Genomic DNA, 14,528 nt, shown 5'->3' on the forward strand with positions numbered 1-14,528 from the left:
CGAGGAAGCCTGAGCTCTCATCTCAATTTCTCCAATGTTGAAGGTGTGGGTTTATTTCTCAGCGCGGGAGTTCAGTTTCGTAGCGCGCAATGGTGCGAGTTAAAATTGTTGGTGTCCCTCAGCTGGAAATCTCCTGCTCCTTGTACTTCGGCACCGACATCGAAGATTTGGAAGTAATGGTCGCGTGTGTCGCCCCAATCTGGTTTCTCGATACGCGTGTCCGCATTTCACACATCAAACCAATCCATTCTCCATTTCCTTTGATCTCCATTTCCCACGACGCACTGCTGACGCTTTGGCTAGTGCCGAAGGAAGACCAGGCCATCCACCCACTCGCCAGATTTATCCCTCAAAATACCGCCCGCCCTTCTTGGCGCTGGCAAGGAGGTCCTGACATGAAGGGCGTCGACGCAATTGGTAAACCCGTAACGTACAGAGTTGAGGCGTCCAGCCTGCTGTGCTGTTTTTCCAATTGCCTTGGCCGCGAGCCATGCCAACACTGGGTGCTGCTTGCTGGCCGTCCGATCGCTTCGTACCCCATTCGAGTGTCACCTGACGCACTGTTGCTGCCCAATTGCGACCCGCGTCTCACGGATATGCTGCGCAAACCCTTCCCCCAATCGGTTTCTTACGTGTCTCGATCGTAAAGGCTTGCGAGGTCATTCCAGTCAAATATAACGCAGCCGGTATATGTAGTGCCTCCCATCACTGTACTGCCGCGTTCCGACTGCCTCTTCTATACCTTACGATTCTTGATTCTTAAAATGCAGGTCTTTGTGCCTCCTTGGGAGCAGGCACTGGGGGGTGTCTGGTGGGGTTGGTTCACATCAAGTCTCCACTGCTTCGGTAATGAGGACCAGGCCGTGATAAGGATAAAGCGGCTCTGGAATATTCAGAATTAAAATTTAAAAATAGAATAATCTCCAAGAGCAGTACGAGGGCAATGAGCATGATGGATCTCGGACATTTCCACCATAGGCTGGACCGGATTGGCTTCTATTTTTTGCCCTGGAATCGCCACTCCATCAAAGAGCAAAAGGCGAAAGAAGTTTCCTTCGTAGGCGAAGCCGATATGGTATTATTGCATAAAGGGTTCGCGTCCAACGCTCTGGATCGATGTAGGCATAATAGGCGCTTGATGAGTTGCTACCTGTACCAAGTTGTTGCTGAATCAAGAACGAGCCAGGGACGTTCCAGGAGGTTACCGTGCACCAGTCAGGGGCGCCCTTTCCTCACTCTGCTCCACTTTGGGCTGCTATTTCCTTCAAAAATGGGCGGCCCCCAATTGCAATCCAACCTGTCCAGCCGCGACTGACAACTGGTTGCAAAAGGGTCAGACCACAGCGTGGGTCACTAGACCAAAACTCGCCTCCTCTTCCACATCCTAATTCCATCTCTCTCCTCCCTTCTCCTCCCCTCACATAATCACCATCATCGCTCTCCTCCTCACCGACCTTTTTCGCCTCCTCTCCTACGCTTTCCACCTGGCGACATACTCTCGGTAAGAATTTTATTTTGCTCCTTACCCCTTTCAACCCATTTCCACCCTTCCCGATCTATTTATTTCCCACTTCCTGTCCGGAATTTACCCTAATCTTTCTCCCCCTCAAGTCCCCCGGGCTCCCAACGTCAATCAAGCATCTTTGGTCTTTCATTTCTGACTCAACATTATTAGGGCTTAGGTGTGTATTCCCCGACTTTCCCGCGTTATCATCATCCGAACTCGACTCATCTTCTTCTGCCACGCGTCTCTTTCCTACGTTTCCTCCTCATCTCTCTCCCGTCAAATATCCCCAACGTCGAACCCCTCACTGTTACGCAGCGTTGCCTCTGTCCTTTCTCGTCTATTTCCCATTCAGCCTCCATGACATTTCTTTTCTTTCCTTTGGGGTCTATACATCGATTTATACCCCATATCCTCACGCAGGTACCCAACTAACCAATTCGGTGAATCAGGTTGACGCCTCCACGTCCCCTACCCGTATCATCGACTCGACTTAACCGAATCACCATCGTCTGCTTCCGTCTCTCAGGAACGGTCGCACCTCAAATACCACCGCCATGACCACCATGGTATGTGACTAGACATCTCTCGACCCTTGCGGGGAACGATCAGCTAGCTCTTGTCCGTGTTACGGTCACCAGTGCTAACATTCTTGTCATCCACAGGATCTACGTGTCGGTAACAAGTACCGCATCGGTCGAAAGATCGGTTCGGGCTCTTTCGGCGATATTTACCTGGGCACTAATATTATCTCTGGGGAGGAAATTGCCATTAAGCTTGAGAGCGTCAAGGCCAAGCATCCCCAGCTTGAGTATGAAGCCCGAGTCTACAAGTCCCTGGCCGGCGGTGTCGGCATCCCTTTCGTCCGCTGGTTTGGCACCGAGTGTGACTACAATGCCATGGTCTTGGACCTTTTGGGCCCCAGCTTGGAGGATCTTTTCAACTTCTGTAACCGGAAGTTCACCCTGAAGACGGTCCTCCTCCTCGCCGACCAGCTCATCTCCCGCATCGAGTACATCCATGCTAAGTCCTTCATCCACCGCGACATCAAGCCCGATAACTTCCTCATGGGCATCGGTAAACGTGGCAATCAGGTCAACGTCATTGACTTCGGCCTGGCCAAGAAATATCGGGATCCCAAGACTCATTTCCATATCCCCTACCGCGAGAACAAGAACCTCACTGGCACCGCTCGATACGCCTCCATCAATACTCACCTTGGTGTCGGTACGTTGCCATCTATTATCTCTCCCTCCCCCGTTTCCCCTCTACATCCACGCTGTTGCTAATACCTGTTTTCTAGAACAATCTCGACGTGATGACATGGAATCTCTTGGTTACGTCATGCTTTACTTCTGCCGCGGTTCGCTTCCCTGGCAGGGTCTGAAGGCTGCTACCAAGAAGCAGAAGTACGACCGCATCATGGAGAAGAAGATGACCACCCCGACCGAGGTTCTTTGCCGTGGCTTCCCTAACGAGTTCGCCATTTACCTTAACTACACTCGTTCGCTCCGTTTCGACGACAAGCCTGACTACAGCTACCTCCGTAAGATCTTCCGTGATCTCTTCGTCCGTGAGGGCTTCCAGTACGACTATGTCTTCGACTGGACCGTCTATAAGTACCAGCGAAACTTGAATACCAGCTCTTCGTCCCAGGCTGCCAATGCCAACGCTGCTGCTCAGGGCGGTGGTGCCGCGAAGCCGAATCCCACTTCGTCCCGCCGACGACCTCAGGATCCTGAGGGCGAACACGGAGTTGACCGACTGTAAGTGCTAAGCCGGACGCCTTTATGTTGTCAATTCAATATTACCTTTTGACCCTAGAGCGGATTAGTGCTCTATCAATTACATTCCGCTAATATCAATTAGTGGACGATAAGCGGACTATGATGAGAGCCCCCGAAGGATTGTGCCTCTAGTACGGTGGCCCGCGAGATTTCCCTCAAAATCCCGTCCCGCCCGCTGCTGTACATACAACCGTTTTTCCCATGATCATAGTTTGAACCCGTGGACCAGGTGTATACCGGCTCTTTCGACCGGATCCGCGACCCCCAATGCCACCAAATGCAGTTTGTAGCTCGGAGCGGACTGCTGATTCGTCGGCCCTGGCCTGCCTTGGAGCAACATCTGCATGGCGTGTCGCGTGCTAGACCCTAGTCACGATGCATCTCATATAGCATGGGTTTTCCTTTTTGCGTCGTTTCCTTTTTCGTTCTGTCGTGGTTTGGGATTGTTACTACATGGCTCGGGATGATATTCAGTCTAGAAGCCCGGTTCTCCACCGTCGTCAATAGCGATGGTGTGTAGCACTGTGCTTTGACGGCTTGGATCTCGCTCGAACGGCATGTCCGGTGCCTTTTTCGGAAGGTACTACGCTGAGAGGGGGGAGAAGATTGGCTGTTGTTTCGGGCATCTCCTAGTACAAGTCCTTCTCGAACAGCGGAGACCGTCGATACCCCATCCTGATCCAATCCAGATGACCAGATGGACAGTGATCCTCGAACCCCATCTTTCTATTTCCTAATTTCCCCAATTTCCCCAATTTCCCCAATTTGTTTTCTCGTTGATGTTATTTCCTTTGCAGCGAAGCGTCGTGCCGAATGTCCGTCCGTCTCATCGTTCTGACACCCGTCAATACCATCCGTTAATGTTAAGAAGGCCACCTCCTCGCTGGTTTTGTGGGAGAACGTTTTGCGTTAACAAAGCATGCGGACTGGACATGACCGTTTTCCCTCGGGCGTCAACGCTATTTTGTTCTCCTTTTGGTTTTGTGGATGTTTATTGCTTGCGATCTGGAAATGGCCTCGGCCAGTCTTTAATTTAGCGGAATGTTTCTCTACTGCTTCAAGGGCTCTGTCCCCGAGCCAGTGAGATTCTTCCTCGATCTCGTTCCCGGCGATGGTTTCTCCTAGTTCCTCGACTCGCAGACCCGGCCTTCACAAATTCACGACCGTCCGACTCTCATGCTTTCGCCCCAGCGTAGTTCAATCATGAACTTCGCGACGTCGAGGGAAGCCAGGCACATTACACAGCGGGTAGTATTTAATTCTCTTAACTAGCATCGAAATTCAAGTGCGCTCTCCTTATATCAAATTCTCCTCTGTAATTCGTGACGTCATAGATCGGATCCAAGCAATGCCCTCCATCCGCGCACGACTACATTCCATCCTCCCAAGCGAGAATGCAATGCTGTTATGCCTTCACTAGGTAGATGTATTCCTTCGCTTCAATTTCCCTCAGTACCAAATACCTCGTTACATAACGTGTCGGCACTTTTCTAAAGTACAGACTCACTCTTGTTAGTTATTGAGCGGCGTTGTGTGACTGGCATTCTCTTAGCTCGAGTCGTGGCGGCTCTCAGCAAGACCAAACCTCTGGTCCAGGAACAGCGTAGGATTGAGGGATCGGGTAGTAGATATTGATGACCAGGCCCGGGTCGTTCGCCGTATACGCCCCAGGCAAAGAGACGAGGGGCTGGGGGTTTCCTTTCCCTCCTCCAGTTACGTGCAGCTGGGCGCATGAGATGTAGAACTGGGCACCTCCAGGGGAAGAGGCTGTGTGGAGACCTATTTGTTCTATCCGGAGGAGGTAGTCGCCGTCTGGGATGCATTTGGGTATGGTAACTTGGAGTTGGGCTTTCCCTATTTTTTTATCACTAGAATTAGCGGCGTGCCCTTTACATTAGAGGCTAGCAAACTTAAGAAAACAATTTCAAAATGCCCAAACGGCTCTTTATTCCTCACCAGTGTTTGGCCATGTGATACTGGACGCAGTAATGGCGGGCTTATCCTGAGAGATTTTGAACCAGACGTTTCCCGTGCCGTTAAATTCGGCAGCGGACACACCATCGGGAGCTTTGGCCATGTAGAAGCTCAGGGGACCTGGATGATATGCGGCCGGGCTTGAAGTGAAGCCAACGGTGTCTCCGGCTGTGACGTTGGCGATTTCGGTGGATGAGCCGTCGTCTGTGGCTTGATAGCATCGGATCTCGGGCGAAGTTACGTCGACGACTGGAGCGTTACTATAGTGGTTTTCGGTGATGCGGACGTATCCCCATTGCGTAGTCGGTTGTCCATGCAGGACGAGACTGTCGAAGACATCTTGGTGGGGAGCATTAGGGCCAGTATCACAGCTCGGTCTTCGTTGGTAGAGGTAGAGAGGGACTCACAGTGGGCATAGCCCAGGGCCAAGAATAGGATGCCCAAGGTAAATTTCATCTTAATCTTTGAGATCTTATGTGTGGTTTTGTTCGCCTTTCGTCTGGATTCTTCCTCGAAGTTCGGCCTTTGGGACGCCGTCTACATGGGCCCAGCGCCGTCAGTAGGACTGCAGCTATCCTACTTATATAGCCACAATCGCTTGGCACCATATCCGAAATCCACGTCATTGAAGACTACTCCAACCTCGCGGACGCAACCATCACGGTGGTAAACCTAGCCATTCATCCACTAACATCGCCTCCGTCCAGGTCCGAAGGACGTGAGCGGGTTTTGGCTTGTGATCAAATACTTGCTCACTCCATATTACCTCCACATGCCGCGTGCCTTGGTACAGGCTGTGGTTCTTGTTACCGGGTACCGGCATTGGGGAAGGGTGGTGTGTGTCGATGCTTCTCGATATTAACTCGATATTGAAAGGCTCACGCACAGGTGCATCCGATGAGCCGAGTTTCCGCCGAGTTTCTTCGGGACAGTGGGAGGGAATCATCACCCAACATTGGGATCTGAGTGTGATTTTCTGGAAGGAAAATAGTTAGCCGGGGGCGTTGTGTATATGGAGTATCTAGAGGATTTCGTTTTGCTTTCTGAACATGAAATGTTGTGACTTGTCGGATGCGGCATACACATATCGAGGACCCTGTTTAAGCCAATCCTACGAAGTTACAAGCAAACTCAACGACGTTTGTATCATATTTTGCAAATAGAACCATACGGTTGCGTAGGCGTAGCTTATTTAGCAGAGTTAGTACTCCATCTTTAAATATTAGAGTCTATATACGTCAAAAATAAGTTAAAAAAAAAAAAAAAAAAAAAAAAAAAAAAAAAGCAAGAGCTCACTGAACAACGAGAGCCCGTATCTTTTAGACCCTTTAGTGATTCTTATCAACCTGACCCTGACCTTAACCCTAACATGCCTATGGAATATCCCAACCTAGCCAGCTAGTCATTTTCTCAACAGCCTACATATATGCAAAAGCCAATACAAGAGAGTGCTGCCTTTACCTTGGTGGCATTTGCTCTCGAAGCAGCCATCATTCTCGCACCCCAAAACTTAATAAGATCTCCATTATCTGGTTTTTCCATCCATTATTGCGACCTCTAGCGCCGTTCACTGTCTATTATCCCGCACATTTGGGTCGGCGCCGTGCGCAAGAAGCGTCTTCACGGTCTCATGGTCATCGTTCTCGATCGCGATTAGTAAGGGCGTCCGGCCTTGGGTGTTCCTGGCATCAATATCGAACCCGTAACGCAAAAGTAGTGTAACGGACGCCGGTCGCCGAGACTGGACGGCCAAATGAAGTATCGAGTTAGGACCCCGTTCCGGGCTCGAATCTGGACATGACAGTAGTCCGTCTTCCTCCATCGCATGGAGGGGCTTATCTTGGCCCGGTGATCCGGACTCTTGAGCTTCATTGACTGGAGGTAACTGTCCTGGGATTAGGTTGTTTAGTTCAATTGACAAAGTGTCGATGATATTAGGTGGTTTGACCGGGCTACTTACGCACATGTTCTGCAGTAATTCGAGACCGGTATCGGCATGACCCCCGGCGTCATCCATCAGTGTCAACGGTGTGGATGATCCCGCCCTATGAAGTAGCTTTTGCAGCTCGTCGGTCTCGGGAAACTGCAGATCCCATTCCTGAGTGTCTGGTGTTGGGACCTCCATGTCCCTTAATGCGCTGAAAGAGAGGCTCCTTGACAGAAGCCCAACTGTCGTTCTTCTTGAACCTGCCTATGTCCCCTCATGAAAGACATTGCCGAGGAGTGCGAGCTTGCTTTCAAACACGCCATCGGACCCTGCGAGGACTGGACCGGTGTCAATATTTGGCACAAACTTGTCCCTATTATCGCGCAGACATCCAGTCGGGTTTTCATAGGACCGGAGCATTGCCACGATCCGGAGTACATTCGCTGTATCATTCAATTCGCATCCCAGGTCTTTCAGGCGGCGGGAGCCCTGCGTAAGTCAAATATGTCGCAATAGCCCGTTACTCATTAGATATCCTTGTACTAATTTGCCAATATTGAATAGGTCGGTGGAACCCATGGCTTCGACCTGTAGTTTATAGATTCATCCCCGAAGTCCGAGCCGTCTGGAACTCGTACGAGACAATGATAAAGATTATGACTAGAGTGGTCCTGCCCGTCTAGCCGACATCGAAGCTGGAAACCCTACCCAAGACATGGTGACTTGGAATATACTGAATTCTGAGCGTGGAAAGAGAAGCTCCATTTAGAGTTCAGGCACATGCCTAGCTAGTCCTATCCATGGCGGCAATCCACACATCCTCATTGACCGCGTCTCATATCCTCTACGACCTCGCGGCCCACCCGGAGTACATCGGGCCCTTTCGCACCGAGCTCGATTCCGTCCTCTCCACCTAGTTTGACCTATGTCTCGATAAGAGCAGCATTCCAAGGCTCAAGCTCCTCGATTCCTTCTTTAAAGAATCGCAGCGCCTGAATCCTCTTAGCATCACAGGGTTCAATCGCAAAGCTATGCAGGACATGATCCTCCACGACGGCGAGATGATCCCTGCAGGAACCCACATTGTGTGCCCCTCGGCGGAGGTCATGAGAGACCCGGAGTTCTATTCCAACCCGGATACTTTCGACCGTTATCGCTACTTTAATCTGCGATCGCGATCCGAAGAAAGAAACCTGCATCATTTCGTGTCCGTGAGCATCGACAATATGAACTGGGGATATGGTCCTCATGCCTGTCCCGGGCGGTTCTTCGCCAACACGCAACTCAGGGTGATCGTCACACATGTCTTGCAACAGTATAACTTGAAAATGCCCGAGGGAAAGGGCAGACTGGGGACTGTCATCATGCCGAGTGGCCTTGGACCAGAAGTAAGTCAGGCGTTGCTTATGAAAAGGAGGAGCTGAGGTTTGTCAAGGGATGCAAGATAGCCGATCGCCGCCAAACCACGCTAAGTCATCGCCGTAAGCTGAGATTCGCTAAATACCTTCAGTGCAGTTCCCTGGGGAATCTGATTGGTCTTTCCCCACCGCTCTATAGGCATTTGCTAGAGTTAAGAGACTGAAAGCATTCCTATTCTTGAGAACTTCAATGGGAAAAGAGCCCTAGCTTCATTTGAGGATATATCTCAATTAATACAGCCTATGACTGAGTATTCTACTTAATCACATATGCTAACTATTCACCCATCACCTATTTATATAGGCACTGCCATCACTAAATCATTCCTCATTACTACCTCTAAGCTATGATGACCCAGAAGCTATATATTAGAGATATGTAGGGACCCCGGCCGCCCCGCGCGAGGAAATCACCTGGTTGTTGGTCGCGAAGGCCCGACAGCATCTGGTTTCTGGTGCTGCTGGATGCGGTAGAGGTCCGGGTCGTTGTCGAGGACGTGGAGGTCCTGGGGGGCGTCGGGTGCAGGTCGGCGAGAAACGAGCCGCCAAGATAGCCCAAAGCGCCCGTAATGAGTACGTTCAGTATGGCGTTTGCCGGCGGTGTCTGATGAGCAGTCCTATGTTGCTGGGGCGTACATCACAGCTTCATGTGGCTGCTATACTACATTTCTAATACAGGTCAACAATATCAAGGTCGCTTCTTTACTTTGGGTTTTTTTGTCACTTATGCCCAAAGTTTTACCGGAGCCGGACTTTGGCATTGTTTTGCCTAGTGGATTTTCTCGTGTTAGTAGGTGACAAGTCAGTTAAAAAGTTCCTCACAAGACATTATTTCCCAACTGGGCTTTGTTAATAGTGGAGGCTTGTTGAGCGTGATGCGTCGACCCATTTGCGTAGAAGACCTCCTTGTCCACCACATGGATGTCACCGTCAGCCTGCGCCTAGCCATTGCATTTGATAAGCTAAATCTAGCGGAGGCAAACCGCAGAGACGGCGCGCCCTATGCTCCGTATCATTTACCGTCGAGTCTGCACTATTCCACCAATGCTTTCCCAGCTGAGGCCGACATCGTGTCTGACTATACATGGCAATCTAGAAAGGGGGTATGAACGTGAAAGCATCCTTGGCATAACCAGTGCGTCAGGGATAGCATCAAAAAAAAACTATAGACACAAGTGAGAAAGCCAATGGCCTACAGTTATAACCGGTTGCAGACCAAGCTCTGTCATCTTTGGAGCTGATGGGGCAGTGAAGCAATCATGATTGATTTCCCTCTGATCCATTTTGGCACCCTATCACTAATCTTCAGTAATCGTCGTCACACTCGCTTTCGTCCCCACTTCTAGAACCGCGCCAGTGTTTCTCCGCAGGGTGCTCGGGTGGCACAAAATCATCCACAGCGCCATATTCCAACAGAATCTGAGCCGTAACCCTATTCCGTATCGACTTTTCCTCCCTGGCTGCCTTTAGTGGATTATGATATCTGCCACCGCGGAGGGTCAGGTCAGCACCGCTTTCCACCAGCTGCCGCACAATGACCTGGTGGCCTCGGAACGCTGCCGCCTGCAGGGCCGTGCCATAGATGCCCCCGGTCTTGTTCACCTCGGCTCCGTGCTCGAGCAAGGTGCTGACCACGGCCTCATTTCCATGATAGGCTGCGGCTTGGAGGGCCGATCCGTAGCGGCCACCGTCGCCGCCAGGCGAGGCACCGTGCTCCAGCAGCTTGTCAACGATTGTCTCGTGTCCAAAGCGCGCAGCAGCCTGCAGAGCCGTGCTGTAACGGCCACCGGCAGTTTCCGGCCGAGCACCAAGTTCAAGCAGTTTGTTGACGATTGCTTCCAGCCCAAAGCGAGCAGCGGCCTGCAGAGGACATCCAAAGTAGCCACCGCTCTTGTTGACATCGGCCCCAGAGTTGATAAGGAGTTCGAAGACCTGAAGAAGAGTCTCATTCTTGTCGTGAAACTTTTGAATGACATCTTGCAGAGGCGTGCCAAAGTGTCCTAAGGCGTTGACGTCGGCACCGAGGTTAATAAGTAGTTGGTGATGACGTTCAGTTCGGTGCAGCAGCCCATCGTACTTGTCATCTTCAACAACCTCCGCCCCCAAATCCAGCATCATCTTGATTATGGCATCGTCGTTACTTGCTGCCGCGGCGTGCATAATGCTGCCGTATCGGCCTCCTCGCATGTGAATATCAGCTCCGTGCTCGAGCAGCACACGCACGGCGTCCTGCAGTCCCCGTCCTACTGCAATCTCCAAAGCGTAACGTCCGTCGCTTGTTCGACGCAACGGGTCCGCTTCGTTCTGAAGCAGCAGCTCGAATATCTCTATGCTGAATTTATACGACAGGGCTTCCATTAGCGGTAGAACGTCTTTTCCAAGGTTCGGGTCTGCCCCCGAACGAAGAAGAAGCCGGCATAGGTCCTCATGCCCATACGTAGCAGCCACACTTAGAATCGTGCCATCTCTCCCTTCGCTGACGAGGTTGACATTGGCTCCGCGATCGATGAGTAGTGCGATGAACTTTTGCTGGGCATGAATCGCCGCGCGCATCAAAGGCGTGCCGTTGAATCCGTCCGCATTAGGATCAGCCCCATAGTCCAGCAGAATTTTGGCTATTTCAAAATTGTCATCGCCGTCGAATGCAATATCTCCGAGTGCCGTGAGACCATACTCATTAACGCCATCTACTTCGCCGCCACGACTTAACAGCAAAGCAAGAGTGTCTGCATGCCCTCTACCCGCAGCAATGGCAACCGGAAAGCCATCTCTCGAATTTTCGTCGCGGCCATTAGGATCGCTACCGTGATCGAGCAGAAATTCAACCAGATGAGTCATGCCGGAACGCACGGCGCTGGCCAAAATCTGGGGATTGGAGAAGTCGGCACCTTTCTCGATCAACAACATGGCGGCGGCATCACGGCCACCTAGCATTGCGATCTGAAGTGGGCTCGCGTCGGTATCGCCGTTGGGATTGGCTCCCTTGTCTAGCAAATTGGCAACGAACTCAGGAGCAGCCGAGACCGCAGCAGCCAGCATCGCTGTCAGCACTCCCTCTTGATCACCGATCGGCGGCCGAGACTGGAGGATGATCCGAATGGCATTATCTTCCAACTCTACACAACTGCGGCCGGTGTTCTTGCAAATGGCCTTGACTGCTTGGACGAAGGCTGGACACCAATAGTCGAGCTCGGGATAGTCTGTTAGCACCCTTCTTACGATTTCATGGTTGGGCAACGTAGATGCGGTTCGTAAGATCGCCCCGGCCACCTCGAGGTCCAGCTTGGCATCATTCAGCAGTATGTCGGTGATGTCGCCAAGCCCCATGATGAAGGCGAACTCCACTGGATAGTAATAACGGTCACTTGAGGGGGGAAACGCGCCGTACTGGTTGTGCCAGAATTTCTCCCAGTCATCCGTAGACACTTCTCGCAGCCGAGGGAATGGGATCAGACCACAAGCAGAGCGGTTTGCTCCGGCAGAAACCAGCATCTCTACCAGATCCTTTCTCTCATCGCGTACGGCGAGATGTAGCGGAGTTGTTTTTTGGTGAGTTTCAGAAGAAGGATCCAAGTCGTGTTCGAGCAGACGGCGAACAACTCCAGGCAGATTTAGCTCTACTGCATGGTGGAGTGGGGTGAACCCTTCCTGGAATGAAAACATATCATGACCTCCTAATCTGCGGTTTGTGTAAACACGATAATCTTGAGAGTAGAAGACTTGGCTGTAGCTGCTAAAGAGACCCGGGTGCGAATACACTTTCCATGCAGCGCGCTCGATTTCCGGCGACGCCGGGCTCGGTGGCAAGTGGGTATGCCATTTTCTCGCGGCATATGAATAAAGGGGGTACCTCTGCAGCCGCTGTTGCATCTTCCGCTCGCTGTCCAGCCACCCGTCCCTAAACACTGGGAGTGACAGATATGCCAGGCATGCCCTGGCGACGTGTTCTTCCGTCAGTGGCGCAAATTTGTCAGGGTTCTGGGAAAAGTATTCCTGGATGGAAAAGTGGGCGAGTCGGAGGTTCTTGTCCCCGTCCATAATGACGAGTCCGCAACAGGCCTCGACCAGCTCCTCAATGTGGGGAATGTCGTCGGCGCCAAATGTGTCGTCTTCATCTTCCTCCTCGGTGTAGTAGACCTCCATGGTGACGGCGTGAGAAATGGCGCGAAAGTCCAATGGTTCCTTTGCATAGGCCAGCCAGAGCAGCGTCGGCATGGCGAGATCGGTGTCTACGATGCGGTGCAGAGTCTGGTCGAATACCCCGTATATGCTTTTGGGCATGCTTTTCAGTGCCCTGATAATTTGGGCCTTCTTCCACCCCTTGAGGATCTCGTCCAGTTGCAGCGTAGCCCACAGAAACATGCCTTGGGCCTGGGCGACAACGGCCTCGACAATTTCTTCTCTCAGCTCTGGTGTCATGATTCGCTGCATGGTAGTACTGTTTTTCCTGCCCTTGATCTTATGGGCGACAAGACGGCGGAGATCATCGGCGTGTGCATGGATTTCGATTTTGTGCCAAACAGATGCTGTGCTAGACGGGCAATCGATCGAAGGCCGGCTGGTCACAAAAACTCGCGCTCCGTGGTCTTGGAGGTTGGTGATAATGTCCAAAATTGGCATTAAATATTGTCCGCGACACTCGTCGAGGGCGTCAATGATGATAAACGGCATTTCGACCTGGATCAGTAGAGAGAACAACGTCTCCGAAAGGCCGTCGGAGAGATGAGGGCGTGTTTTGGCGATGTTGGCGCTGTGTCGTTGGTGCAGATCTTTGACTTCCAATGGAAGCTGCGGAAGGGAGCCTGCTAGTTGCTTCAGCAATGTGGCACAGAACATTTGTTGATCTAACTCCTTTTCCCGCGCATAGTCAAAGTACCAGTAGGCGACAGCTGCTGTGCCATTCGCGGCCTTGGACGCAAGATGGTTGATCACCGTCGAACTGGCAGAGTCAGCTACTGATGCCGCGCCTTTATCCGTCACTAGACTCACGAGAGGTATGTTTTTCCTGCCCCCGGAAGCCCATGGCACCAAAGCGACCGGGCCCCTTCGCTGCCGTTGGTAAACTCGACAAACTCCGGCGACTCCAGGAGCCACTCCCCCGTGCTGGGAATCGTGCGTCGGAGCAGAAGGTCTAGTTTCTTTTCGGGCTCGTCCGCAAAGGACGCCAGCCATTGGAGCGTTTTCTGTCTTTCCAATTCTAGACTAACGTTAATATTCGTGAATTGTTTGATCCGCGCTAGACTCGCACCTACCTCGCCGAGTGTTCTCTTGATTCTCCTCCATCGTCACCACTTTAGAATGGGTGCTGCTTAACACAGTCCTGTAGGAAACCGGCTTAGCGCCGAACAGCTTCGGAAGAGAACAAACGGGGCGTCTCACGAGGCATCCACGGCCAGCGCATTGTGGAAGAGGCCACGATATCTCGACAGTTTCTGCACAATTTTGGTCGTGTCATCTTCGGCCAAAGGCCACTTGAGACGGTTCACTGCTGTTTTAATCTTCCCGGCGCTTGACATCTTCTCAAGCTTTTCCTGCAGCTCTTGAATGTCTCTCTGGCACGCTTCCAACGACAGCTGGAGCTGGGTAAATATCCGGGGGTGCTCGGGGGATGAGGCGTCGTCGTTCGCGATGGTGGCGGTCATCCCAGTCAGGACCGTGAACAGGGCCGTCAGCTCGTTTCTCAAGTCATCCTGGGCCTTGCATGCGCCTTTCACACCCGAGCCATATTTGTAAGTGCTCGAGACGAACATTACTAGCCCGGTGACCGATGCGAGAACGGAGAGTGGGTCCATTTTAGCGGGTTCCTAGTAGCCGTTGAAGAAAACCAAACGTGTGTCAGGGGCCCGGGAGCAGAAGACGGCAAAAATATAAAGTAACAACAAAAATAACAATAAAATAACAATAAATATACTACGAGC

At 51.7% G+C, this 14,528-nt stretch overlaps 4 protein-coding genes across 4 annotated transcripts; 2 read left to right on the forward strand and 2 right to left on the reverse strand.

Moving 5' to 3' along the window:
- Window positions 1–2,061: 2,061 nt before the first annotated feature.
- On the forward strand, window positions 2,062–3,338 carry SAPIO_CDS7414 (Casein kinase I-like protein hhp2; the record flags this gene model as incomplete). The annotated part of the gene is made up of 4 exons (XM_016789284.1): window positions 2,062–2,073; window positions 2,170–2,731; window positions 2,808–3,270; window positions 3,329–3,338. 4 exons carry the CDS (start codon window positions 2,062–2,064, stop codon window positions 3,336–3,338), a joined length of 1,047 nt encoding a protein of 348 aa, XP_016641111.1.
- Window positions 3,339–5,236: 1,898 nt separating this feature from the next.
- On the reverse strand, window positions 5,237–7,390 carry SAPIO_CDS7415 (1-alkyl-2-acetylglycerophosphocholine esterase; the record flags this gene model as incomplete). The annotated part of the gene is made up of 4 exons (XM_016789285.1): window positions 5,237–5,604; window positions 5,673–5,802; window positions 6,854–7,150; window positions 7,226–7,390. 4 exons carry the CDS (start codon window positions 7,388–7,390, stop codon window positions 5,237–5,239), a joined length of 960 nt encoding a protein of 319 aa, XP_016641112.1.
- An 833-nt stretch (window positions 7,391–8,223) lies between these two features.
- Window positions 8,224–8,664, forward strand: SAPIO_CDS7416 (uncharacterized protein; the record flags this gene model as incomplete). Its single annotated transcript, XM_016789286.1, has 2 exons — window positions 8,224–8,580; window positions 8,641–8,664. 2 exons carry the CDS (start codon window positions 8,224–8,226, stop codon window positions 8,662–8,664), a joined length of 381 nt encoding a protein of 126 aa, XP_016641113.1.
- A 1,251-nt stretch (window positions 8,665–9,915) lies between these two features.
- Window positions 9,916–14,402, reverse strand: SAPIO_CDS7417 (uncharacterized protein; the record flags this gene model as incomplete). The annotated part of the gene is made up of 4 exons (XM_016789287.1): window positions 9,916–13,549; window positions 13,600–13,807; window positions 13,863–13,930; window positions 13,990–14,402. 4 exons carry the CDS (start codon window positions 14,400–14,402, stop codon window positions 9,916–9,918), a joined length of 4,323 nt encoding a protein of 1,440 aa, XP_016641114.1.
- Between the last annotated feature and the right edge of the window lie 126 nt (window positions 14,403–14,528).

The sequence above is a fragment of the Scedosporium apiospermum genome (assembly GCF_000732125.1).
Source record: "Scedosporium apiospermum strain IHEM 14462 chromosome Unknown SEQ_SAPIO_0110, whole genome shotgun sequence".
Lineage (NCBI taxonomy): Eukaryota > Fungi > Ascomycota > Sordariomycetes > Microascales > Microascaceae > Scedosporium > Scedosporium apiospermum.